A 27,780-nucleotide genomic window follows, 5' to 3' on the forward strand; every position below is an offset into this window, starting at 1 on the left:
CACCCTTGGGCAGGTGGTCCTGGGTGTGATACAGCAGGCTGAGGAAGCCATGAGGAACAAGCCAGCATGCAGCACTCCTCCGTGACCTCTTTGTCAGCTCCTGCCTCCAGGTTCCCTCCTAGACTGAGTTCCTACCTGGGCTCCCTCAGTGGACTATGTATGATTTGGGATACAGAAGCCAAATAAGCCTTTTTCCCCCAAGTTGCTTTTTGTCATGGTGTTTTACCACAGCAAACCCTAACAAGGACATCCTGTAGGTCAGTCCCTAGTGTGAGACAGGAGTTTACTGAATTAGAGAAATGGACACAGAGGACATAACAATTAGGAGAGCATGGCTGTTATTTTAAATGAGCGATGATAATATGATTTCCTTAAAATCTTAGAGTCTCTAGTTTTTATATTGTCCCAGTTACATGTCCTGGCTCACATTTCATCTGGATACTTAAAAAGACAATAAAAATATCTTGCTATACACTCAGCCAATCACCAAATACTTCCCACATGACTGACCAAATGCCCCACAAGCATTTCCCAAGTCAGCTGAGTCTTGGGATCAATGTGTCAGAATTGCCCCCTTGCCACTGAACCAGGCCATGCCCTTCAGTGTTGACACCAAGCAGGGGTGACCAAAGCGGGTGGCCTCCAAGGTCCAGGTCCCCTCTACCCATCCATAACTCCAGCACTTTGCACTTTCCTCTTACACATCCAACCCTCAGGAGTGAAATGCGCTCCCTGCCCGCTGTGTGATTGATCATTAGCAAGGGGGAAGCTCTCGCTCGCTAAATATAGAAGTTTGAGCTGAAGCCCATACTGCAGGGCAGCTATGTATATAACCTCCTCTGAATTAGCAGAGATGAGAGTTAATGAATAGTTGGCTATAACGCCAGCTGCTGTTGGTCATGACCTTGCAGGATACATCACCACTGCTTTCAATGTTGGCCAAAGTTCCCATGGATCATCTGACTCTGGACTTTTGGTGTGCTTCTATTTTTAAACCACATAATGGTTTTGGACAGTCAGAGTGGGGTTCATGCCAAGGCAGGGGGGTGGATAAAAGAAAAGAAAATGAATCTTAAAAAGCTGTAAAGAAATCAGCTTTTTTCTTAGTAATTATCTTTTTTGCATGATTTCCCCCTGATTTATTTTAAAGTGTTCATGAAACCACAGTATTTTTATCAGAAAAAGTTATTCTCTCATTTAGAAAGCAACATTTTCAGTGCAAGAAAGAGATAAAAACATCACATCAAAGAACACACCCCATCCCATCTTGCACCACAATGTCTCACAAACACTATTCCCCGCTATCAGGAGCAGGGCTCCATGCAGAAACGTCTGCTTCAATATGAGGGATGAGGCAGGACCACCTTGTCACATGTACAAGCTGTTGCTGTAACGTGACCTGACTGCAAACAGCTCAGGGGAGGAAAGTCTTTGGATTATCTGGATTGCAGTTTCCAAGTTACAGTCCATCACTGAGGGCGAGCCAAGGAGAGAACCCCGGCAGCTAATCACACCACACCCATAGCCAGGAACATAAACAGATGGATCCTTGGTCACACGCACACGCACACGCACACGCACACGCACGCGCACACGCACACGCACACACACACACACACACACACACATTGTAAGTTGCTTATACTCAGCTAGCTTTCTTCACTTTTAAACAGTTTAGAGCCCAGTCCATGAAACGGTACAGCCCATAGTAGGCTGAATCCACAATTAAAACAATCCCCCAAGACAGGCCCACCTGATCTAGAGAACTCCTCAGGTAAGATTCTCTTCACAGGTAACGCTAGATTGTGGCAAGTCGACATTTAAAACTAATCAATATACCCACTTATCAACGACAGGAACACAAATGAATAGTAACTGCAAAGACTATTTTAAAATGTATTAAAAATATTAAAAATTTCTCTCTACTATGGTAGTATGTGGTAATATTGTGTTCCCCAATATATTGTGCACCCAAATAAACTTATCTGGGGTCAGAGAACAGAACAACCATTAGATATAGAGGCCAGAAAATGGTGGCACACACATCTTTAATCCTAGCATTCCAAAGGCAGAGATCCATCCGATCTCTGTGAGTTCAAAGCCACACTGGAAACAGCCAGGTATGGTGACACATGCCTTTAATCCCAGGAAATGATGGCAGAAAGCAAAAAGGTATATAAGACGTGAGGACCAGGAACTAGAGCCTGGTTAAGCTTTTAGACTTTTAGCAGCAGTTCAGCTGAGATCCATCTGGATGAGGACTCAGAGGCTTCCAGTCTGAAGAAAAAGGATCAGCTGAGGAATTGGCAAGGTGAGGTAGCTGTAGCTTGTTCTGCTTCTCTGATCTTGCAGCATTCACCCCAATACCTGGTTCTAGCTTGTTTTTATTAATAAGACCGAACACCCTAACTGTCGTGATAGAACTCTCATCCAGTGACTGATGGAAGCAGATGCAGAGATCCATGGCCAGGTCCCAGGCAGAGCTCTGGGAGTCCAATCGATGAGAGAGAGGAGGGATTGTATGAGCAAGAGATGTTGAGACCATGATTGGAAAAAGCACAGGGACAAATAGCCAAACTAGTGGAAACACATGAACTATGAACCAATGGCTGAGGAGCCCCCATGGTACTGGACTAGGCCCTCTGGATAAGTGAGACAGTCAATTAGCTTGAACTGTTTGGGAGGCCCCCAGGCAGTGGGACCGGGACCTGTTCTTAGTTCATGAGCTGGCTTTTTGGAACCTAGGGCCTATGCTGGGACACTTTGCTCAGCCTGGGTGAAGGGAGGAGGGGACTGGACCTGCCTCAACTGAATCTACCAGGCTGAGCTGAATCCCCAGGGGAGTCCTTGCCCTGGAGGAGATGGGAATGGGGGGGTGGGTTGGGGAGACGGGGGCAGGAGGAGGGAGGATAGGGGAATCTGTGGCTGATATGTAAAATTAAATTAATTATAAAATTAAAAAAAAGAATAAAAGAAAACAAAAAGACCCCTAAACAAAGTCTGAGTTCCTACATTTTCTCCCAATAATTAACCCCCCCCAACACACACTTACACACCTTTTTAAATGTGTGTATATGTGTATGGCATGTATTGTATGGGTGTTGGAACATGTGTGGATTTGAGTGTGTGTACATGTCTGCATGTACATGAAGAGGCGGGTTGGCATTGCATGTTGTCACCCAGTGTAGCCTGGGTGATGCCCTGCCTCTGCGTGCAGGCACTGGCATACAGACTGGCCACCATGCTCACAGGGCTTTTCGTGGGGATCTGGGGAACCCAAACTCTGGTCCTCCTGGTTGCACAGCAAACGTTTTATCCACTTAGCTCCCTAGATCTTCACATCACCCTAGGCATTTAAAGGAAGCTAGGATCCACTTCAGTATTCTGAAAATTGGAAAATGAACATAAATAATCATGTGTTAACACCTGTCCTCTGCAGAACTGCACTGAAGTTATTATTGAGTGCTAGTCAATAGTTTATGAAACAAATTTCTCTCTTTAGAAGAATTCAAGGTAAGAAATGCAGAAGGAACAATGGAATGAGACTCGCACTGTTTTACAACTTCTAATAAAATACTGGATCACAAATGGGTTTCAGTGCCTGCTGGAGGATTAAACACTGACGGAATTTTATAATGAATGATCCAAGCTAGGACATCTCAACCCACCAATGATTTTTAATGGAAAAAAAGAAATCAGGCCTCCTAAGCCTTCTTCTGGGATGCACTAGGAAGTACATGTCACACATGAACAATTCATGTGGGAAAAAAAAAGCAGCAGACTGAAATCTGGTCCAACAAGCCTCTGTATTTAGTTGTGAGGTCAAAGGAAATACACTGTACTGTGCCAGATTTGTCTCGGTTTGAGTGGGCCTTTGGGCTGTCTAGATATTTAGTTACACATTTTGACAATTGGGGCCTACCACACTCAAGGTCCTTTCTCTAACATCAGACCCTCTTTCAATTAATAAAAGACAAGAAATACTTTTCAATCCACGTTCCCAGACCAATGTTGTCCAGAAATGAAAATCGTATGGACATCACAGAAAAAGAAAACTACAGACATTCACTCTGTGCTTCCTTTGCAAGGCTCCTAACCACCTTGGAAAAGGGATGTTTATGTGGCTGAACCATGCTGAGATGTTGGGACACCATTTGTCTCATATATGCATAATACATACATATACAGTGTGCATATATAGTGTGGGTATATGTGCATATATATGGGCATACTCTATCTTTCTTCTGACCCCTCTGCTTCTATCCTGACTTCAGATTTGAATCTTAAAAACAAGACAGCAACAGCCCAGGAGCAGTGGCTTTCTCTCTGTTGATCTGCACCCAGGATCAAGAACAACCTTAATGCATGTAGAAGATGCTTAATCCGTGCTGTATGTGGGTGCATGGCTGTTCAGGGGCTCATGTCCCTGGCATTCCTGAGGTTCCTTAGAGGACTGTAGCAGGGCAGGAGCAGGCAGGGGGAAAGGAGTGGGCAGATGCGTGGGGATAAAGATAGACAGAGGCAGCGAAGATCCCTGCAGCAAGCTGAGTGAAGAGACAAGGACGGGCAGAAAAAGACCCAGGCTAATCTCCTTGGAGTGGCAACAGCAAGTGCAGTTTATATTTAAAGGGAGCAGAATTAAACTTTAACTCTCCAGGGAAGGTGAGATGGCTCCATGGGTAAAGGTGCTTACCACACAAGCCAGGTGACCCAAGTTTGAGGGGAGAGAACAAACCACACAATCGTGTCCTCTGACCTCCATGCATGTGCCCTGGTCTGTGCATCCACACACACATCACCCACCACACAATAACTACTTTGAAATTTTAATTAGTTAGCTTTTTCTGTTTATGAACATTTGCCTACATGTACTTAAGATTGCCTCATGAGTACAGTGCCTATGGAGGCCAGAAGAAAGCGTGAGATCCCCTAGAACTGGAGTTACAGACCCGTATGAACCACCATTTGGTATTGAGAACAGAACCTGGGTCCTTTGCAAGAACAGCCGCTGCTCTTAACCACTGGGCCATCTCTCTAGTCCCTCACATTTTTTTTAAAAGAAAAAAGTAACCCCCAGTTTACACATTTTATTGCTCTGTTCCCACAGTAAGTGAAAGCCTACCCCAGCTCGTTTGCACCCATCCCCATTAGGTCCATCGCAGTCTCTTCACTGGGCTATGCAGTGTCTGTTTTTATGATCGCGCCAGAGACTGCCTGCTAAGTCATCTTGAAATCAAACTTTGCTTGCACTGTGTGTTGTTTAGTAATTAAATTAAACCCCAGGAAGCTTTGGATTAGAGGAATCTTCCTTCAAGCAAATCCAGGTTAGTAAGACGCTGTGACCTGTCTGGGGTAGAACTCCCTCATCCAAAACATCCGGAGCATTGGCTGGATTAATTTGCAACACACTGGGAGATTTTTGGTCCAATTTGCTAGAGATTTTCTGTCTGCTTCCATTTCTCTTTTCAATTCAAGTCAATATGCATTTATTCAACTCCTTTATTGAAAATGATATGAAAAGTGTTGCTAAGTCCAAAGAATAAAGAAAATGGCAGATAAAATGCAAGAAGAGGAAGCAGTGTAATGAGTGAATAAATATGTTCACTCATGAATAAAAAATATATTCATGAATAAATAAATTCATCCATCCAACAAATGAACTCACAGAGCCCTTATTTTTGCTAGTCACTGGGTTATTATGCAATATAGAAGGAAACATAAGTAAGTGTTTCTGTTTTGGAAGAATTTTGAATTTAATTTATTTTTATATAAAATACCAATTAAATAATTTAAATTCAATGTATGTCATCAAAAACTTCTAAAGTAAGTCCAGAGCAGTTTCTTTGCACTTTCAGAAGACATGGACTAGGGTTGGTGAGGTGCTTCAGCAGGTAAACATTTGCACCAAGCCTGATGACCTGAGGAAGTCGATCCCAGAGATCCTCACAGTAGAAGGAGAGAACTAACTCCCCCAAGTTGTTCCCTGACCTCCACATACATGGCATGTGGGCATGCACATGCATGTGCACACACAGTAAAAATATGCAATTAAACTTATTTGTTTTCTTGAGACAGGGTCTCTCTCTATGTGGCCCTGGCTGGCCTGGAACTTGCTCTGTAGCAGGACTGCTTTGAACCTACAGAGATCAGCTTGCCTCTGCCTCCCAATTGCTGGGATTGAAGCTGTGAGCCACCGTGCCCAGCTAAAATATTTTTAAAGAGAAGATATGAAATATTTTCTTTGGGAAAATACTAAAAAAATTATGGGTCAGACAGAATCCTGTGGCCAGAACCACTGGGCTGCAGAAAAAATAATTTTTAAATTAAATTTTCTGTTTGGGGTTATTGGAAACAAACTTCCATGCATTGTATCATGTGTGCTTTTTTCCTTGAGCAGCCTATAAATTTTTGTAGTTTCGGAGAGATTAGCTACCAACAGTAGTTGATGAGAAAAACCAAGCCTTCACAGATGAAAGAAGCATACACGTTGAGAATATTCCCTGGTGGTCTATCCATATCCCAGCTTTGACTCTTTGGTGGTCAAACTTTAATTCTTTGTGACTCAGTGAAACTAGCCAGGCCCAGCTGGCCTATACCTTTAATCTCAGCACTCAGGAGGCGGAGGCAGGTAGATCTCTGGGTTTTAGGCCAGCCTGGTCTACAGAGCGAGTGGGTTCCAGGGCAGCCAGGCTACACGGAGAAACTCTGTCTTGAAAAGCCAAAACAAACAGACAGACAAATAAAAAAGATTCAGTGAAACAAAGTATGGAAATGGACAGGGTACCATTATAGAGTATTTCTAACAGGGATAAAGGGAAGCTAATTAACATTTATGTAGACGGGCTGATGCTTGCTCTTGGCTGCGTACAAGGCCTTTCCCAATATCCCTGCCTCACCATTACTGATCTCACTAGAACCTAAGTTTGATGAGGCAGGAACTGTGACTTGTTTTCTGCCCCACACCTAGAGTATTGAGTACTGTGGGGGTGGTCTCAATGTATGCTTTCTTAATAGATGAAATGGGTATCATAATGCACCCAGTAGGAGAAATGCTGCGTCTTCTGCTCAAGACCAGTGAAAGCAATATGTTGCTCCATCAATGACTGCTGTAACCCCTGACTTCCCTCCAACCCATCCACCCACCCACCCAGCCCTGCATCTATCCACCAGCCAGCATCTATCCACCCAGCCCTGTATCTGTCCACCCAGCCCTGCATCTACCCACCCAGCCCTGCATCTACCCACCCAACCCTGCATCTATCCACCCAGCCCTGCATCTATCCATCCAGCCCTGCATCTATCCACCCAGCCCTGCATCTATCCACCCAGCCCTGCATCTGTCCACCCAGCCCTGCATCTACCCACCCAGCCTTGCATCTACCCACCCAGCCAGCATCTTTCACTGAATGTCTCCTGTTTGCCTGATACTCCGATTTATTAGGTATATAAAGAGAAAAGGGTAAGGCATGCATTGCTGAGGAACTCATGATCTCAGTTCTCAGACAGGGTTCTGAGGAAAGGGAGGAAGAAGGGAACAGAACCATCTCAAATATGGAAAATAAAATCACCACTTTTCTGAATAGGCAGGAATTATAGAGGGGAAAAAATGAGGTAAATTATTTCTTGACCAAAGGCAATTGTCCACTGTTAAAAGGTCAGGCTGTTCTAGTCAGACTCCTCAGTGGATGGAATTGAATAACGTGAATAAGACTGAGTTCCGAGCTATAAGGAGCTGATACGTGAGTGGGTCTGCTGGGAAAGCAGAGTGCTCCGGGAAGGGCACATGGAAGAGGAGAGGGTTCACTCATGCTCAGCCCCTTCCTCCCACATTGTTGTGTGTGAAGTGTGTGAAATTCTGTGGGGAAAACAAATGTAACTAGAGGTTGGATTCTGTCCTCATAGACCTGAGGTCTAGCAGAGGACATCCAATGTGCGCACCCAGAGCCAGTGATGCGCTGGGACTAGCTTGCCCTGGCTGGGCCCAGCTAAGTTTTGAAATGCAGCCATTTAAAGAAACGAACTTATAGCTGCTTAAATTCTTACCTCTACTCCTAAGGAGTCTGGGCTTATTATATCTGTGCATTGATTTGTTCCTGTGTATCTCCTCCTGATGCCAGTTCAGTGACATGTGATGTAACACTGGTAGCTTCAGGGACTATTGACACCACAGAAATTAGCAGATGCTGTACATCAGCACATAGTTTTCCCATTTTGTTTCCTAGATGTAAGAAGTGGGGATGGGTTGGAGCGATAGCTCAGCATTCAGAGTACTTGCAATCCTTAAAACCTCCAGAATTGGAATGATCTGCAGGATGACAGGATCTGGGCCCTTACAGAACCCAGCGTAGTGGGGACAGAGAGATACCCCTAACAGATATGATCAACCACCAGGGAATTTCTGCACAAAACTTTAATTTACTGGTCTTACAGCCTTCAAATGAGAACCTAAATGTGAAGAGGATTGGAAGCACACATCACACCTCCACAGAATATTTTTCAGTGTCTAAAAATCACAAGCTGCTCATGGAGTTCAGTAGTACTTTGCATTAGTATCTCTTCAGATTCACACATTTTCATGAGTCATTTCCTGAAAGGGTCCAGGATGTTGGCATTCTCCCTTCTTCCTGCCTCTATCCATCCTTCCCAAATGTGGCACCTTGATCACCACCATCCCCCATGAGCTTCCAAGTTGAGGTCAAAATGTAGACAATACTTTTCTTCAGACTAATACATTAGGTGGGGAGGGAGGAGAGTAGCCTGCATTAGTGATCATTCCCAGGCCCGCACTGAAATCTCTCAGTTGCTGGGGGGGGGGGGGGGAGGGCAGATATAGGCTTCTGGCCCAACGTCCTACCCATTTGCCCTGACTTAGTCATCATGGCTTTGGATGATACCTTACAGCAAACACCTACTCACAGATGAATCAAATGCGTTACCACTCTTAAGACCCTTGAGAAAAGTCTGTCTGCAGTCAACCTAGTGGAGGAACAAGGGAGGGGTAGGGACAAGAAAGAGAAGATGGCGGGAGCAGGGGATGGGGTGAGGCAAGGGATGGAGAGGCGACCAGAGGCCAGCAGGGTAAAACAAGACTTTGAGGGGACAGTGTGGCAAATCCTCAGTGGGAAGAGCTTGCACACAGCAGTGTTGCTGGGAGAGGTATGTCAGGGACTGACCAGATGCAGGACATGCATAAAACAAAGTGTTTACTCTCGTGTGTTTAACCAGACCTGGTGGCACCATTGTTAGAACGAAAGCCAAGCTATAGCCCAACCGAGCAGAAAGTCTGGCTTCCCCCCGATAGATAGGTAGCAGCTGGGAGTTCATGAGGTATCGCCCGGGAAGCTCAGAGATGGGGGGACCCCTGGGAAAGCCTGCAGCTTCCCCCAAGACTCCATCAGAACCTGGACATAAATGTAAAACTGACAGCAGTGCCCCCGGAGACTACTTCAGTTGATGGCACACTTTTGCACACAGGAGAAAGAAAAGTGACATGTAAGAGAGGTTAAAAGGTCAAAAAAGCATTGCAGGCAGATTAAGAACCAACGTTTGTAAGCAGGTGGGGAGGATCCATGAATTGAGATTAATAGTGAAAGCTATTTACAGGTCTTCTACAAAGCTGAAGGCGAGTTGGTGAGTCTGTGTAATTAAGGAAGGAAAAGAGTAGTTACAAAAATCCTGAGAGGAAGCAACCCCAGAGAGGAAACAGCTTATTGTTGGAAAATTATTTCCCCTTCCCATCTCACCCACCAGAGTTGGAAAGCAAGAAAGAATTCCATTTCCCAGCCAGTCATGCTCAGCCACGTGCTGTGACAGAGATAACCTAGTTGGTCCTATCTGTCTGGAGAAACCCACAGCTAGAAATTGGTCTGCGGGCAGTGAATGGCACCTGATGTTTACCTTGCACTCTGCAGTTGTGCTCCTAGCCTTCAGGAACTCGAGCCCTCATAGAAATGTCCACGTGGCCTGGCCTCTCTGAAATCCCGCAGAAGAGAAGCCAGGGAGCCCATTTTCTGCTGATAGTGGTCATGCATGGCTGCATGATTTATGGACGAGACCAATCATCATGTCCATATCTGAGAACCATTAATTACCAGGAGAGGGACTTAGTCCAGAGTCCCTCCAGAAGAGAAGGGCTTAGACTCATTCTGCCTAGGTAATCAGTTAGTCTAGCTAGCTACCGTCTTTATCATTAGAATCACATCTAGATTTTTTCAGTGGGTTTTCTGCTGCCCAGAAGGAACAGTGTGGATCAATCTGAGATTTTCATGCTAATGTCTGAATGAAAAGTCCAATAAAATGAAGACCTGAAAGGAGACCAGGGGCCAATGAGGCGTCACAGGTACTTATAGGCTACATTTCAGAGATTGTTGTCAGCAGCAAATCCCAGTTGTGTTCCACAATAGATGATTACAGAAATGACGTCTGAGCCCAGAAGCAAAGGTCCCACTGAGGCACGTGTGGACAGGACACTTTCTCTTCTGCTAAGTGAACTTGAGTGCCTCACGTCTACCATGTCCTGCTTTTGCACAGGAGGGTGGATGTGGAACTACACCTGTCTGGAGAGGTTCAATAATGCTACTGTAGGAGCTGTGGTTTGGATAAGGTTTGAGTGTATCCCCAAAGATGCTTTGGTTCCCATGGGGTGGTGCTGACACCTTTAAGAGTGTGTGTGAAAGGTCATTAGGTCTTTGGAGGGTCCATCCTCATCACTGGTAGAGAGGGCTGGGCCTCAAAGGAGGAAGCCGGTTGTTATAAGAAGAGTAAGCCAGGCCCCTCTCTGGCCTCTCACTTCCGTCCTCACTGTAGGAATTGCTCTGCCCACAGCTGGTTCCATTTCTGGTTTCCCACAAATTACAAGGTAGCCCTCACCAGAGGCTGAATGTGCTGGGCTTCCTAGCTAAGTGTGGTGGCTCACAACTGTAATTTCAGTACTCCAGAGGCTGAGACAGGAGGACCACTCCAAGTTTAAGGACAGAGTAGGCAACACATTGAAAAAAAAAAATGGATCTGTCTTATCTTGGGTTTTAGCTTCTCAAATTGTGAGGTACTGAATCTCTTTTCTTTGTATTGTGGTATACACATTACAGCTATCCTGTATTCTGTTACAGCAATACAAAATGAAATAAAATAGACAGCATTTGTTGGAAAAGAAATCTCTATGCCCCATGATCCAGGTCCTGCCTTCATTCATTAATTCAACACTTATAGAGCATGGATTTTATCTGGCTGGGTTAGCACTTGGCTGTAATTCTAGCACTTGTGAGGCAGAGGCAAGAGGATTGCTGCAAATTTGAGGGCATCCCAGGCAGCATAGTGAGTATGAGTTACTCCAGATCTATAGAGTTAGTCCCTGTCTCAAAAACAGAAGAGCATGGATTTTGTGCAGAATGGTCTAGGCAAGGGCCAGGCAGAAATTGTTATCCTAATGGAGCTAAAAATCCAGTGCCAAGAGACAGAAAATATGGAAGCAGCTACAGTAGGAGCCAGATTAGCAAAACCATAAAGCAAGTGCCAAGTGATATAGGAATGGGGTCATGCAGGAAGATATTAAAAGGCTGTGCTTGGGAGGTGGCATTGGGGGTGGAGACTGATGCAGGAGAGAGATAGAGGGTGACTGATCTTTCTTATTGAGAATTAGCTGCTGTTGGGGAGCCCTTGACGAGTGGATCATGGAGGGCTTGAGCTCAGTCATGAAAACAGTCCCACCACACCTTTGTGTGTGTGATGAGATTATGTCTCTTCACCAAACTCGAGCTACTGTGTCTGTAAAACAAGTATGATCATAGCATCCAATATTGAAAAGCCAGTGTGGGGACCAGGGAGAGAATCTGTGCAGTGGTACAAGGTGTTGGCACAAGTTTTTCTCCCACCTGCCTGTTCCCAAATACCCAGCAGCCACTTCCCAAATAACTGACTCTGAGACTCCATATTACTTATAGATGCTTGGCTGGTAGCTCAGGCTTATTACTAACTAGCTCTTACACTTAAATTAACCCATAATTCTTACCTATGTTTAGCCACGTGGCTTGGTACCTTTTCTTAGTGCAGCATTCTCATCTTGCTTCCTCTGTCTGTGGCTGATGACTTCTGACTCTGCTCTTCCTTTTCCCAGAATTCTCCTGGTCTGGTTGGCAGCCTGTAGTTTTTGCCTGGCTACTGGCCAATTAGTGTTTTATTAAACCAATTTGAGTGACAAATCTTTACAGTATACAAGGACATTACATAGGAACAGGGTGTGGGGGGCTGCTCTCCACAAAGGAAGACTGAAGTTTAACTAGGAAGCTCTGCCTTTGGAAGTTATTCCTCACTGTGCCATATGTCCTTGCTCAGAATGAGTAGAAAAATCAATTTTTTTTCCAAATCTAGGTCAGCAGAGAGAGCCCAGAGGCTGAGCCTGGATGAGCAGTCACCTATGCCTGAGACATGGAGGATCTTCCAGGGGAGTGAGAGGAACTCTCAGGCTCATTCTGTAGCAGGTCAGATATCAGCCTGAAAAGGAAGGAGGCATTGTGGGAATTCAGGTCTGGATAACCAGAGGAGTTGAGAAGTAGGGGAGCTGGGGAGTGCTGTGAGAAGGATACACAGTGATGAGGCCAGGATAAAGAGGGCAGTATGGTGGAGCCTGGGACCAGCAGGATGGGCAAGCCATCGAGGAGAGATATGGGCATCATACTTCTGGCTTGGGAGATCAAGATACAGAGGTGGAGATGCTGGAAGAATCCCACAGAGACCATGTGGAATACGTAGAAGGCCTTACACACTCCTAAACTGATGATATGAAGATGAATGGGCCAAGTGTGGAAGCGTCCTGAAAGGCTACTGTGAGTTGGAGCAAACAGCAAGGAAGGTAACTGACGGTTATTGGCCCAATCCTCCTGTAAGAAGTAGCATAAGCAATGGGGGAAAGGGTCATACAGCTAGTAACCCAGGAGGGAAAGGAGAGAGGGGTGGGGTATGCCAGATGCCAGATTGTACCAAAGATAGTACTGACGAATCTGGGTGGCCTGGAGGCAGGTAAAATGATTTCAAATATGTCCTCGTATGTCCTGGTAGATCAAGGTGATGGTGTGCTGGATGGTCGGGTTGACAAAGATGGTCGGGTTGAAAACACAAAGAAGCTGTGTTTTCCGTTCTGATCCCTGTTCCATGTGGATCACTGACTAGGGTGAGCAGCAAGCGCCAGTGTTACCTTTGATTTCTAATTCTGTCTTTCCACCTGAGATTAACTATATAACACATGTGACATGCTACGAGACAAGTGGTGTGTGTGTGTGGGGGTGCTGCATGGTAAGAAAATGCACGAGATGCTCATGCACCATGTGGAAAGTCTACAGTGAATTTGTGTGTGTTCGTAATTCTAAGTAGACTTGGAGTGAAAGCTGGTCAGATTACCACTGAGTAAGGGCAGCCACTCCCTGTCGGTGTCTCTGAAGGACAGACAGCAGAGGTGCAGAGGAGCAATTAAGGACGTGCCTCTGAGAACTTGTGAGCCACCTCTGAGGGTCAGTTTTGGAATTGCAGCAGACCTGGGAAGATCACTTCAGCAGGGCACCTCGCTAGTACTGTTGTCACGGGCATCCAGGATCAAGCTGGGTGGTAGGGGTCACTACAGGCTCACGAGCACTATTCAAATGAATGGATCACATAAATGACTAGCACATGCGTGTGTGCGCGCACTCTCTCCTCTCTCTCTCTCTCTCTCTCTCTCTCTCTCTCTCTCTCTCTCTCTCTCCCTCCCTCTCTCTGCTTCTCTCTCTCACAATGTCCTGACTACCCATGCCCATCTCCCCCAACATTCTCACCACTTATACCCTCCAATAGCTCTTCCCATGGCACCATCGAGAAAAATTAAATTGTAGTGTGAGAGAGAACTAAGCAGGCTGAAGAAATGTGGTGACCAGGCAGGTTGGTTAATCATAGAATTCAGAGCAGGTACTGGGTCAGGAGGTGGCCACCAGACTGGCTGGCATCAGGCAATTTGACAGTCATGTGATTGATCTCCTGCCTGAAACCCAGACAGACAGCATAGAGTCTGAGGCCAGCTTCAGACAGGAGAATGGGCATCAGCTGATCTCCAGTTCTTAACCACGCTGATGAGCCAGTTCTGTCGGGACAGGAATCTCAAGACAGGAACCGCTTGGGATTGCTGGGCATGTAAAAGAACAGCTGATTGGCGAAGAAGAAAGCAACCCCCAGTGCCTGCTTCACCCAAACTCTACAGTTCATGTTCTGGAGAAAATCATCCTCCTTACAGGATAGTCGGTCTGGTTTTATCCGTGCTTTATATTTGTTATATATAAATAAATGTCAACCAACAGCAATTCATCAAAAAGCAGGACTCAGCTGTTTGTATCCCCCGCCCCATGGCTTAGTCCTGCGCCTGGATTTGGGGACAGTCTCTGTTCCCCAGCAAAGGTCAGGTGGCACACACTGTGGGTTTCTTAGGAACCCCAAAATGCAAAATTATGCCTTGAGAACTATTACTTCTTACATTGATGCTGACATACATTAACATCTGGCCTTAACCAGGACATTGGCACACCATGTACGCTACACTAGATGGTGTTTTCAGGGCACCTGCAGCCGTTTCCTCGTAGTAACCCAGTCCACGGAGGGGCACTCTGGTAGAAATTACTTCTCCAGGTAATCCTAAATCTAACTTCTTTGTAACATCTACCCCCAAATCCCATGTTTCTTCTTTCCACCCCTTACATTTTTCACATGTTTTCCTTTTCCTCATATAAAACACTAAATGAGGTTATTCCAAGGCCTAGCTCATGCTCCTGGTTAGATCTTCTGGATGAGTGAATATCACTTATGTTCATGTCTATTGAAGTAGAATATAATTTGTTATAGAACACGGGGCTATTTCGTTTCTCTCATTATTTTGCTAATTCCTCAGCTAACAGTGGCAGCCTAAGGTTGCGTTCATCTCTATTACTACTCCATTTTCCTCACAGTCTACACTAAACTTCTAAAGTGTACAGTTTTTTACATAAAAAATCAAATCCACTCAGACTATTCTGTCTCATCCCACACAGCTGATTTCCCAAAACTAAACATGAAGTTAGGAATGTCTTTTTGTGATGGGTGGCGGTAAGTGCAGAGACTCACGAGTTGTCCAAGTATTTAGTATAGCTGGCTGGTGAGTGTGGTCCTAAACAGAACATCCATACCTTGTCCTTCAAGGCTCAAGGAACATTGTGGAAGATGAGGGGGTCAGAAATAACGGAAGAGCTGGAGGATGGGGAGGAGCCGTGCCTGGATGTGACAGACTGTGGCCGTCAGGAATGCAGTGCAGGTACCTGCACAAGACCCACACAAGATAGGGCCAGTCGGCCATCCACCACCACGGGAAAGGGGTTCGAGACACCCAATCCTCCCTGAGCAGTTCAGAGTTGCCGGGTAGGGAGAGTCCTTTTCTTCAGTGGTAGAGCTATGACCCAGTAAATAACCTCCTGTGGTTACACAATCAGTCCTAATTAAACTCAGTAGGTCATACACACAAAACAGGATTGGAAGTAGAAGGAATTTTGAAGGAGCCCAGGAGTGTGGTGGTTGGGATGAAGTGCCACCTAAAGTCTTGGGTATTTGAATACTTGGTCCCATTTGGTGCTATTTGGGGAGACTTAGGAGGTGTGGCCTTGTGGGAGGTCTGTCACTGGAGGCAGGCCTTGCTGCTCATGCTATGTTTAGTTTTCTCTCTCTTGTGAGCCCTCAGCTTCCTGTTTCCATGGCTGTGCTTCTGCTCTGCCATCATAGTGTTTGATTTGTAAGAGCAGATGTATGTGAGGGTCAGAGGTCAACAGCAAGTCCCAAGGATCCTCCTGCCTCTGTCTCCCAGCCCCAGGCTTACAAGTGCATGCTACCACACACTTACTCAGACACTGGGAGTCAGGCTCCGTCCTCACACCTGCACAGCAAGCATTCTTCTGGCTGAGCCATCTCCCCCATCTCCTCAAAGGAAGTTTTCCAAGGAAACATTGCGTTCATTCAGTCTCAGACTTCTCACGTCTATGCATTTTGAGATATGAGATGATTATTGAAGAAGGAAGCAAACTCCTCCTTCTTAAAGTGGTCTTGGTCATGGTGTTTTGTCACAGCAATAGAAAAGTGACTAATATAAGATGAATGGGCTCGGGTAAGAGAGGTTAATGGGGGAGTTAATCTATAATAATGCAGTCAAAGTAATGTTGTACATGTAGGCAGTTGTCAAAGAATAAATTAGAGTATTTTAAAAAGAAGAAAGAATTGGAGAACTTGAAATCATGGCATGTGCTAGGAAGAACTGTACAAGGTCAACGACAAGAGATTGGGTTGGGGGTGAGCTATGTGACCAGCTCTCTCTCTCTCTCTCTCTCTCTCTCTCTCTCTCTCTCTCTCTCTCTCTCTCTCTCTCACCAGCCACCAAACTCCCAGCAGGAATCTTCACAGACCCTGTAGTTTCTCAGAAGTCACTATCACACATCAGTTCTACCTCCAGAAGTCGGCCTAGAGTCTCACTGCTATTTTTGTTCAGGCTCTAATAGGAAACCCTGACAATCTTCCCATAGCCAAATACCATCAAGAATTCAAGGCTTGCCCAGTTCTCATAGCCTTCCAATGCCGAGTGAAGTCTGTTCCTTCTTAGAGTTTAAATGTCCCTGGCAGTTTCCTCTTTAGTTATGCCTACAGCCCAGTCTTCAGTCTTACAGATGTGCCTGGTCTGCTCTCTGGGACATGTGGTTCTTTCCTGTTTTTAGGCCTTTGCTTGTAGGTGCCAGGCATTGCTCTGCATGTCACCAACACACGAACTCAGTGCCATCCCTGAAGTAGATAACACTCCCATTCTACAAACCAGGGAGCTCAAGTTCTCAGCATTCTGCCCCAAGTCATGCAGTTAATAAATTGTGGGACTGGGTAGGTAGGTGCCTTAGCCTGAGATGCCTCCTCTCTTGCCCTCCCAGGCTTCTGTCCTTTTTCCAGACCATTCCAGCATCAGCTCTTCTGGGAATTCTGTGTCCCCTGTACCTAATTGTCCTGTAGCTCTAACCATTCTAGGCTGATATTTGATGAATATCCACCTCACTCTGTGCTACACATCCTCAGACAGGTCCATGTCCTGTTGTCCAGTGAAAGAGAGTAAACAGTCTATGACAGGTCTAGTGATTGCTTTGATGTCAAGACGAATCAACAAATTAAATCCCATAAGATCGTTTTGCATCTGTAACATGGCAACATAGCCACTTGCCAATTGTCAACCTTTGGTAATCAAATTTACCTATAATACAAAAAAAAATCTAACAAAAGCTTAATTGTAGACCAGCTGGCTAATTACCTCAAGCTCAATTAAGAATGATGCAATTTTCTGTAATAAGTATCTCATATCTCAAAATGCATAGACGTGAGAAGTCTGAGACTGAACGAACGCAATGTTTCCTTGGAAAACTTCCTTTGAGGAGATGGGGAGATGGCTCAGCCAGGAATGCTTGCTGTGCAGGTGTGAGGACGGAGCCTGACTCCCAGTGTCTGAGTAAGTGTGTGGTAGCATGCACTTGTAAGCCTGGGGCTGGGAGACAGAGGCAGGAGGATCCTTGGGACTTGCTGTTGACCTCTGACCCTCACATACATCTGCTCTTACATACAAATGTGCTCTTACACATGCATGAGCAGGCACACACATACTGGCACATACACACAAAAATATTTTGAAAAGTTATCTTTTGAGTATCTTCTCTTTATGATGAGACTTTGTCTGTGGTGGGTTAGGTGGCAGGATTGTGCAGTACACACTCATTCGAGGTGACCGGTCAATGCACAAGGAGTGAGGAACCCCAGGAAAGTTAAACAGGAGCTTTCCGTACACAAAATAATTTGCCAGCAAAGAACTGCTGCAAGTGAGATGTGTGTGTTAATCCTCAAGGTGGGATGGGACAGTGAGCCTCTACCCAGCTGATACCTGTGCAAAGACCCAGGGTCTGGTGTTGACAGTTTTGTCTGTATTTCTCGGTTTCTGTGTTCTCTATATTGTAGTGACCTGAGAGCTCCACTGGCTAGGTGAAGAACCCTCTTCCCCAGAGCTAGCTAACTCTCAGACACAGTGCATGAATCTGCAGGCATGCCTTACAGACCAGCCAGTCAAAACCATCCCCCGTTGCTCCTCATCCAACTCTCACACCCAAGCTCCTAATTGCCAGGAACTAGACAGCCCCCACCCTGAGAGCTTGCTAAAATCTTTTAAACTAGTCAATATAAAATGTGTCCAAGCCAATGACTCTGTCCAGCACAGTTCTTTCCTGAGGAGACACAGGTCCATACACGGCTCCCCTCTCCTGCCTGCTCATTAATCTCATACTTCCCCATAAGGCCTTGCAGGTATGCCTGCCTCCTGCATTCTTGAGGTCTGTGAGCATGAAAAGCCTTCCCACTACACATCACAGGCATTTGCGTGTCAAGTGTCTTACCATGGCTGATTAAAACAATCCCAGGACATTTAAAACTGCATTATGTGACTATGTCATATAATAGGAACCCTTGCCTCAGTCTTCCCTACAAGACGTGCTGCAGGAACCAGAGGCATGCTTCCCTGTGGCTTTGAGGTCCAAAAATCAGCTACTAAAGCCTTGGTTGGAAACACCTTCTTCCAGTTGAGATGTGGAGTTTCAAAGAACTAAAGAGGTATTCATAGAGGCAATTGCTGCTACTTATGGGGAACTGTCTTGGTGTCAGGCAGAGTAACAGTGTCTCTTGCCTGAGTTGTGTCAAGTAATTACCATATAAGAAGAATCCTGAAGGCTGGGAAGATGGGCCAGTGAGTAAAAGTGCTTGTGTGTAGGTGTAAAGACCCGAGCTTGAATCCCCAGAACTCACGGAGAAGCCAGAGGTGCCATGCTTGTGTCTGTAATACCAGCATTCCTACAGGGAGTTGGGAAATGGAGGCAGGAGGCTCCTCAGAAGCTCAGGAGGCAGCTTGCCTGGTGTATGCAGCAGGAAAAAAAAAAACCCACAAAGAGAGCTTTGCTCAAGGCAGGAGGTGAGAACTGACACCTCAGCCCTATCCTTTGACCGCCACATGCATGCCATATGTGCATGCCTGCACTCACACACAAGAATGCATGCACATGCTTGGGTGTACACACATGCATGCATGCGTGCACATACACACACACACACACACACACACACACACACACACACACACACACACAAAACAAAAACAAAAACCCCTGATAACGGGGGTTTTCTAAAACTTCTAATGTGTAAGAGCCCCAGAGATCCTTTAGATCTTGAGATTGTGTATTCCTAGAAAGTTCCCAGGGGATATAGGTGCTGTTTATCCACTGGGTGACTGTCCAGGCTGCCAGCTGTCTCTGTCATTTCTTGCAATTTTTGGAAGTTTCTCACCTGTACTTCCTGTTTACTCAGGTAATATTATTTCCCTTCCCAGGTCTTTGATGGGGTTGAAGACTAGATAGTTATAGTCACAATCTTCTCATATGTTAGCTAAGAGCATATTAGGTAATACACTCAAATTCTTCTGAATAGGACAGGTTTTGGAGTAATCTCCACAATTTGCCATTTACCTATGATATGGACATTTAGTGCATTTCTTACTTGACGTTGTTCTTGTTAGTTGTAGTTCCAGTTTTGTTTTTTGTTTGTTATTACCTTTTCTTTCTCCTAGACAATATTTGATAATCATTCTTATTGTATATAGTTTTCTATTAGGTTTAGAACTTTCTTATTTAGACAAAAAGGGGAAATGTAGTGGGTATTCATTCAACCTGTGACCTTGGTGTACCAGCCTCTAGGGCATAGCCTCTTGGTTAGCTTAAGACCTGAGGAGCAGATACGCAGGCCCCTTCTCTCTCTCACTCTTAGATGGTAAAGACCGGGCCAGGCAGCATGAAACAGCGTGATACTGGTTCTCAGCCTTTCAGGGACTGTGTGGCTGAAATTGCCATATCCCGAATCAGTGAGTTGATGCCCCAGACAACCCCGTAATAAATAGATTCATTATCAGTAATCTGTAGATTTCCTTCTCCTGCATTACACATGTTCTTCTGTTTCCTAAGCATTTCCTGGGACTCCAGCCTCTTTGCCAAGGCTTGGTGACATGAACAGAGATTGCTACTACATAGGTTAAATGTTGGAAATCTCACTCAGTGCCAACTGGCCGTCTCTTGTCACAAAATGAGGCTTCCAGTAGCAGGACTGGGTTGCATTCAATTGAGTTCTTGGCCAAGGGAACCCAGTGGAAATCTCCAAACAACCCAGGCTGTTACTAAGACAACAAGTTGCTCTCTGCAAACTGACAGTAGGGTCCCATTGCTGAGGACAACACTTACACAAGCCATTGAAGATGGAGAAGTCAAGCTGGTGCCTACATGGAGCCTTCATCCTTACATTCTAGTGCCTTTAGTGTGGGTAGGTACTCTGCGGGCTACCAAAAGAGAAATGAAAACACCAACCCAGCCACAAAACCTTTGACCTACAATCTCCTGCCTGTGAAATATGCTAAGGCAATGGTGAAACAGAACTTGTGGGAGTAGACAACCAGTATCTGATTTGACTTAAGGCCCACTCTGAGAAAAATGATAAAGAAATAATAGGATAAATAGGTAGATCACTGAATCTACACTGAAAAGAAAAGGGGGAAGATATAAAAATGACAAAAGGTAGACTAATGAATGTATTATGAAAAGAAAAAAGAGAGAATATGGATATGATAAGATAAAAAGGGAGATTATGGAATCTAGTTTTAAAAAGGAACTACTTGTTTTAAATAAGATAAGTAATGAAAATTTTTTGGTCTGAGTTTATCAGATGTTACGGGACTGGACATTGTTAATATATATAATGGAGTTTTTATCTGAATCTGTCAAATGTTAACAGACTAGACATTGTTAATGTAATCTTGACTGTGTATATTGTATATACTTACTGGATATAATTTTTCTTGTATTAGTTATAAGCTTTTTTAAATTTTAGACAAAAAGAGAGGAAATGTGGTATTGTATTCCCCCAAATATTGTGCATGCTAATAAACTTATCTGGGGTCAGAGACAGAGCAGCCACAATATTAAACATAAAGGATAGGCAGTGGTAGCACACGCCTTTAATCCTAGCATTCCAGAGGCAGAAATCCATGTGTTCAAGGATACAGACAGGCATGGTGACTCATCATGCCTTTAATCCCAGAAAGCAAGCCTTTAATCCCAGGGAGTGGTGGTAGAAAGCAGGAAGGTACATAAGGCGTGAGGACCAGAAACTAGAAGCATATGGCCTGGTTAAGCATTTGGCCTGGTTAAGCATTTGGCTGGTTAAGCTTTCAGGCTTTGGAGCAACACAGTTCAGCTGAGATTCATTCTGGATGAGGACTCAGAGGCTTCCAGTCTGAGGAAACAGGACCAGCTGAGGAATTGGAAATGTGAAATAGCTGTGGCTTGTTCTGTCTCTCTGATCTACCAGCATTGACCCCAATAACTGGCCTCAGGTTTGATTTTATTAATAAGACTCTCTAAGATTCCTGCTACACACTCCACAAGATGGAACTCATACTTGACACTGCTCAGGTGACCAAGAACCAGAGACTAGATAGCCAAGAGACCCAGGGTAAAAGCAAACACTACCAGTCTTGAAAAAAAACCATCAATGAAATAACTTCTAATGATATTCTGCTATACTCACAGATTAGTCATCAGCAGAAAAGATCCCTCTGCAGCAGATAGAAACAGATGCAGAGACCTGCAGCCAGACATTACATGGAGAGAGAGTCCTTGGAATAGTCAGCCCTGAATTACCATTCTGTCTTATCAAAACCCTCCCCTCAGAGGTCAGGGAACCCTGTGGAAGAGAAAACAGCAAGAGCATAAGAGCCAGAGAGGATGGAGGACACCAGCAATGAAGCGCTGTGACGCTCTTGAATTGGGCTTTGGTTGAGATTTGCATTGAGAGACTATCAGAGTTCAGTCCTCCCAATTTATGGAAGAGAAAATTATAGATGAGTTTCAAAGGGTTGTTGCTCAAGTGCAGCTGAAGTTTTCTCTGGTCTTGGCCAGCCCCACGGACCCCGCATCCACTTATAAAATAATCACTCGGAAGCTTATATTAATTATGTGTGTGTATTTTTTCAAGACTGTTGTTGGAAATGGCCCATACTCTTTAAAATAACTATGTATGCTCCACATCCAAAGATTGGCCACACCTTCAAAGCTATAGATTTTTGCATTACATTTTTACAGGATGGAATCACAACAGAGCTAAACAATTCCCTCAAACACTGTGATGACACTTCAGAAATAGGAATCAACACTACAACCTGGGAATGCACAGATCCCTTATATAAAGGGCACAGTATTTGCATATGGCACATGTATGTGCATCTTCCTGTGAACCTCGAATCACTGGTAGATTACAATAATCCTGATGTTGAAAATAGTTTTCTGCAGTAACTGAATTTTTATTTATTTAGTGTTCATACAATCACATGTTTGGATCCTATCTACCCCCATTCCTTCCCCTCCAGTTTCTCCCCTATCCCCTCTTCTCCACCCCAACTATATGTGTTTGTAGGTTTGTAGGCTCAGGCTCTCTCTCTCTCTCTCTCTCTCTCTCTCTCTCTCTCTCTCTCTCTCTCTCCCTCCCTCCCTCTCTCTCTCAATTTAATACTCACTGAGTCCATTTAGTGAGACCTGTATGTTCATGGCTGTGAGACCATCTATTGGAACATGTGCATCCTCTCAAGGCCTGCATCCCTGAGGAAGACTGACAGTCTCTTTCCCAGCAGACATCAACTACTGATAGCCACTCAGATAGGGGTGGGACTTCACAGGTCCTTTCCCCATCCATGCTGGCATTTTGAGTGACTTGATCTTGTGCATACAGTCCCAGCCATTGTGTGTTTATGTGCACCACTGAGCTGCAACATCCAGCAACTACTGTTTCAATACATTCACTCCTTCAGGCCCTTACAACCTTTCAATTCCCTCTTCTGCCATGATCCCTGAGCCTTGAGGTAGAGTGGGTGTGCTATAGAGGTCCTGTTAGAGCTGGGCATAAGTCCTACTTACTCTCTTGACATTGACCTGTTGCTGGTCTCTGAATTAGTCACCATTTCCTGTGACTCAGGAAGAGCTTCTCCTCTGAGAGTTGAGAGATGCACTATTCTATGGGTATAAAGAACTGAATTTTTGAGACAAGCTCTCATGGTGTAGCTCATGATAATCTTCCTGCCTCAGCCTCCTGAGTGCTGGGATTATAGGCCTGAGTTACCCCACTTGTCGCCTTATGTATTCTGATGAGAACACTGTGAGCCAAAAGTTCAAACCACCTCTGTGCAAAAGGAATACAGCAGATCTAGAATATGTTATTTTCATTATCAGGAAGAAGAGCAACTTAAAAATAAAGTTTCAGGGGCCCATGAGAAGTCTTGGCAGGTAAAGCTGTTTGCTGTAGAAGGCTGGCACCCTATCTTAGGTCCCCAAAACCAAAGTAAAGGAGGATTGAGTGAACTGACTTGGTAAAGATTTCTTTGACCTCACACATGTGCTTTGGCATGTGTGTAGCTGTGTATGTGTGTGTATATGTGTGTGTGTGCACACACACACATATACACACGCATTGTGTATATACACAATGATGATGATGATAAATGTTTCAAAAATTTAAAAGTAAGTTTTAAGTGTAGACTATTATTTGGATCACTGTCAACCCTGCTTAGTAATAACATTCCTAGCTGTGTGTTTTCTAAGGTGCATTTGGGAAAGAGCCACTGAAGTCATAAAGAAATCTGTCATGGTTCTTTAAGCCACTTTGGAGCCAAGATTGAGCATATATTTTTCTCAATAACTAGATTTCATTTAGGCATATAGAATAAGGCACAATAAGATGAAATGTTTCTTTAAAAGTACATATTTAGTTAAGAACAAAGAAACAGAGCTACCCACATGCTGCTCAAGGTAGAGATTGGCTAAGAAGTCTGGAAAAAGAATGGTTCACAGAGGTGTGCAGAGCAGTCACGTCTACACACTCTCCTTTTCCTCTCCGCTCCAAGGGAAGTTTTCTACCGAGGAAGTCAGGACTGGCTAGGAAGACAATAGTGATTCCTCTAACAGATTCTAGGAAAGCACATGCTACCCAAGGGCTTGCCTGGGCTAACCACACTTGGGCATACCCACGGCTTGTCATAAGCGATCTCCTGGCTTTATTGAAGTAGTCTATCTTTACCCCTTGACACTCACTGGGACTAATAATGTGCAGACCTGACACAAAGCCTTGTAAAATATTATGCTTTAGTAACTTGTAGTTAATTTTTTCCATCTTTTTTTCTTTTCTTTTTTTTTTCTAACCAAGGCCAAGGTACAGTTGTCAAGTTTGTCACTTGATTGTGAAGTCTGTATCTTAAAACTTGGGCAGAGTTTTTAACACAGTGAGCTTACATCATGAGCATATTTGCAGAAGTATATACTTTTCAGCAAGGGGGAGGCAGATGGAGATTATTAAAAAGTTATAAAGTAAATGACAGTTGTTTCCCTGGAGGCTTGTAGAGTGCAAAAATGTCTTTAAAACCAAAGAGCCAACCAAACAAAACTGTCCTCTTTCAGATCCAGAGTTTGGAAGGGGAAGACTACACACGTATGAAAACCAAAGGGGTCACTCACGGCATGCTCTTCCAATTAATGAACATTATGGTATTGTTGCTTTATCACTAAACATGGTTCTAGAAAAGAAAACATGGGAACTATCCTGACGTTTGAATTGTTTCCTTCATTCAGTGTTATCCTTCAGGTGGGAGGTTCTAAGTCAATGAAAGATCTTTCAACACAGGATAGAACTGCTGTGAAGATTTCTCTCTGACTCATCGGATGTTAAAACCAGGTCTTAAGCCATCACAGATGTTTCCACCCTTTCCGTTGGAGTCTATTCCTGACACCAGCCAGGTCTACAAGATCCACAAGGTTATTCTTAATTTTCCTTTGTCTAAATCAATCATTTAATTCTTTTAGCCAATAGAGCCCCCATCTACCATACACAAAATGCGTCATGAACGCATCCAACCAAGCAGGCAGCTGTCAACAGCTGGCTGACACAGCTCTGAAGGTAACATTCTGCTCCAGCTCCAAACACAGCTCTAATATTTACCTTCTACTTTGAAGATAGTAAAATGCGGCCGGCAGTGGAAGGAGCCCAAGGCGTTACCTGCGCAGTTCATCCACAGACCCTGGTAAACCCAAGTGGCGGTTATCACAGAGGATGCACGGGTGGTCACTTTCCACTCATTGGATGTAGTGGCAGCCACAAGAGCACCAAACCCTCCAACACCGCACACCAGAGCCGAGATCTGCGCCCTGGACATGTCGCTCAGCCTTGCCTGCTGTTACAGCCCAGACAGAATGCTTTGGTGGTCTAGGCATGCAGCCGCCGGACAGAACTTCCACAAAAGTTACAGCCAGCCCGTGTGGGTAGGTGACAGTGCTTCATGCTCCAATGGCTGGAAGTGCAGGAACTTAGAACAAAGTATGACTCACTAACGGCATCTCAGAGACAGCCTAGAATAATCTTTCTAATTCTCTATTCAGATACCAAAATTCTGTAGATGAATTTTAAAGGTTTTGGTACAGCAGATATTTTTTGTTAGCACCAAAGTTAATGCTTAATTTTCTGTTAGCTTGGAGGTTAGTGAACCATGCAATGATCAGATATTACAAAGTACAGATTATACAGTAACATTTAAAACCTCTTTATTTGACCAATTTCTTTAAGTTTACACGGTTTTGAGCCTTTACGTATGTGGAGCCATGTACATGTACATGCTATACAGGTTCTCCTGTAACCTTCTTAAGCACAGTATTGTGTATATGAGATTTATCGGTGGCCACGAGTGTAGCTATCACTCCTCTGACAGCTGGATATATTATTTCAATAAATGCATAGGCCACAATTCATCCACTCTCTTTGAGATGAATATCGTTCCCATTTCCCTCCTCAGTAATGGTTAGCCAAGCACTGATGCTACTGTACCTTTTCCCCTGTGAACCTGAGTGAGGCTCCCCAGGGTAGAGCTTAGAACACCATCTTCCTAGATGATTCTGAATTACTCCCTGTGTAAATCCAGCACACATCTGTCGTCCTCACGATGAATAAGTCCTCATTGTTCTAGTTCCTAATACTTGACACTGTGGAGCTGAGAATTTTAAAATTCTAGACAACTTGATGGAGATTTAAAAAACATGATCACTAATTTATATTTGTCACTAAGAAGGAGGCTGGAGCACGTTTGTGAGATCAATGATTAACCGTGGTTTTTGTCTGTCATGAAATGTTTGCTTGTTAATCTGTTGCATTGTTTGAGCTGTTCAATTGATTTTTAATTCTATAAATGTAATGTGTTTGGGATAATAGTCTTTTAATGTTATGCTATAAATTTCTTTCTGGTTTGTGGATTATCTTTAGGTGGCCATTTGAGAAAGTCTTTACTTTTAAAATCTGTGTGTGTGTGTGTGTGTGTGTGTGTGTGTGTGTGTGTGTGTGTGTGTATGTGTGTGCTGTATGTGGAGGGCAACTGTAGTGTCGGTCTTCATTTTCCACCTTGTGGGTCTGTTGCTGCTTTGCTACAGCACACACCAGACTAGCTTGCCTGTGAGCTCATCTGGATGCTCCTGCTTCTGTCTCCCGTCTTGTGCTAGGCTCTACATGACTTTTGGGGATTCAAATTCATGTTTTCACACTTACACAGCAAATGCCTTTACCCTCTGAGCCATCTCCTCAACCCTAAAGATTTCATTTTCTTTATTTTTTAAGTATGGTGTACATGCATATGTGTGAGCATCTATGTTTGTACACACACATGTGCAAGCGTGTGGAGGACCAGAGTTGACACTGAGAATTCTCCGAGGTTGTTCTTCCCCCAGAGCTCACTGCCGTGACTAATCTGGCTAGCCAGCTTCCCTGGGGGACTGAGCACTGAAATTACAGATAGACCACACATCCACTAGGCATCTATGTGGGTTCTGAGGATAATGACTCCAGTCCTCAGGCATGAATTTTAGCCGTACACCATTTCCCTAGCAATTTCATCTTAATATGGTCACTTTAATCAAAATTTCTTTTAAATCGTACTTTTGAGATCTTAGGGGCTAGGGATGTAGGTCAGTGGTAGAGTATTTGTCTACCATGCACAGGGTTCTGGATTCAGTTCTCAGGGAAGGAAGGGAGGGAGGGAGGGAGGAAGGAAGGAAGGAAGGATTGCCTCAACGCCTGTGTGTGTGTGTGCGTGTGTGTGTGTGTGTGTGTGTGTGTGTGTGTGTGTGTGTGTGTGCGTGTATGAGGAATTACCTTCATTACTTGAGCTGTGGTGGGAAGACTCACCCACTGTAAGTGGCATCACTCCCTAGGCAGGGGACTCCAGATTGTACAGTTGTGGAGCAAGCAAGCTGAGCACTAGCGAGCACACATTAGCTCACTGCTCTCTGTTCCTGGCTGTGGGTGCCATGTTCCTGCCGCCTGCGATGATGGACTGCCGCCTGAGATTATGAGCCAAACGAACATTTCTCCCTTAAGTTGCCTTTGTTCGGGGTATTTTCTCACAGCAACAGGAAAAGGAACCACAGCACTCACCACCTGGGACATTCACCCTGGACAGGGGTACAGTCTAGTGTTCTGAGGTCCCATCCACATTCTCTCCAAATAATTTACTCTCCTCCAAATTTTCCGTGTGCTCTCTCTCCTATGGAGAAGGTCTATACTCATCTAGGTCCCAGTGGATCTTAGGACATTCGTCCTTTTTGTGCATGGTGCTTC

At 44.6% G+C, this 27,780-nt stretch overlaps 1 protein-coding gene across 3 annotated transcripts in view; it reads right to left on the reverse strand.

The window, feature by feature from the left end:
- The window catches only part of Cldn10 (claudin 10), an 89,338-nt gene extending 64,002 nt beyond the window's left edge, over positions 1-25,336 (reverse strand). For 2 of the 3 annotated variants that reach the window (XM_052732476.1, XM_052732475.1), the window contains exon 1: positions 25,123-25,336. In XM_052732476.1, coding sequence (XP_052588436.1) covers positions 25,123-25,336 — 214 coding nt within the window. The remainder of the gene's footprint in view (positions 1-25,122) is intronic. The other variant, XM_052732477.1, reaches the window with a different exon arrangement.
- Between the last annotated feature and the right edge of the window lie 2,444 nt (positions 25,337-27,780).

This window comes from Peromyscus californicus, unplaced genomic scaffold (genome assembly GCF_007827085.1).
Source record: "Peromyscus californicus insignis strain IS unplaced genomic scaffold, ASM782708v3 Scaffold_12__1_contigs__length_115047231, whole genome shotgun sequence".
In the NCBI taxonomy this organism is placed as follows: Eukaryota; Metazoa; Chordata; class Mammalia; order Rodentia; family Cricetidae; genus Peromyscus; species Peromyscus californicus.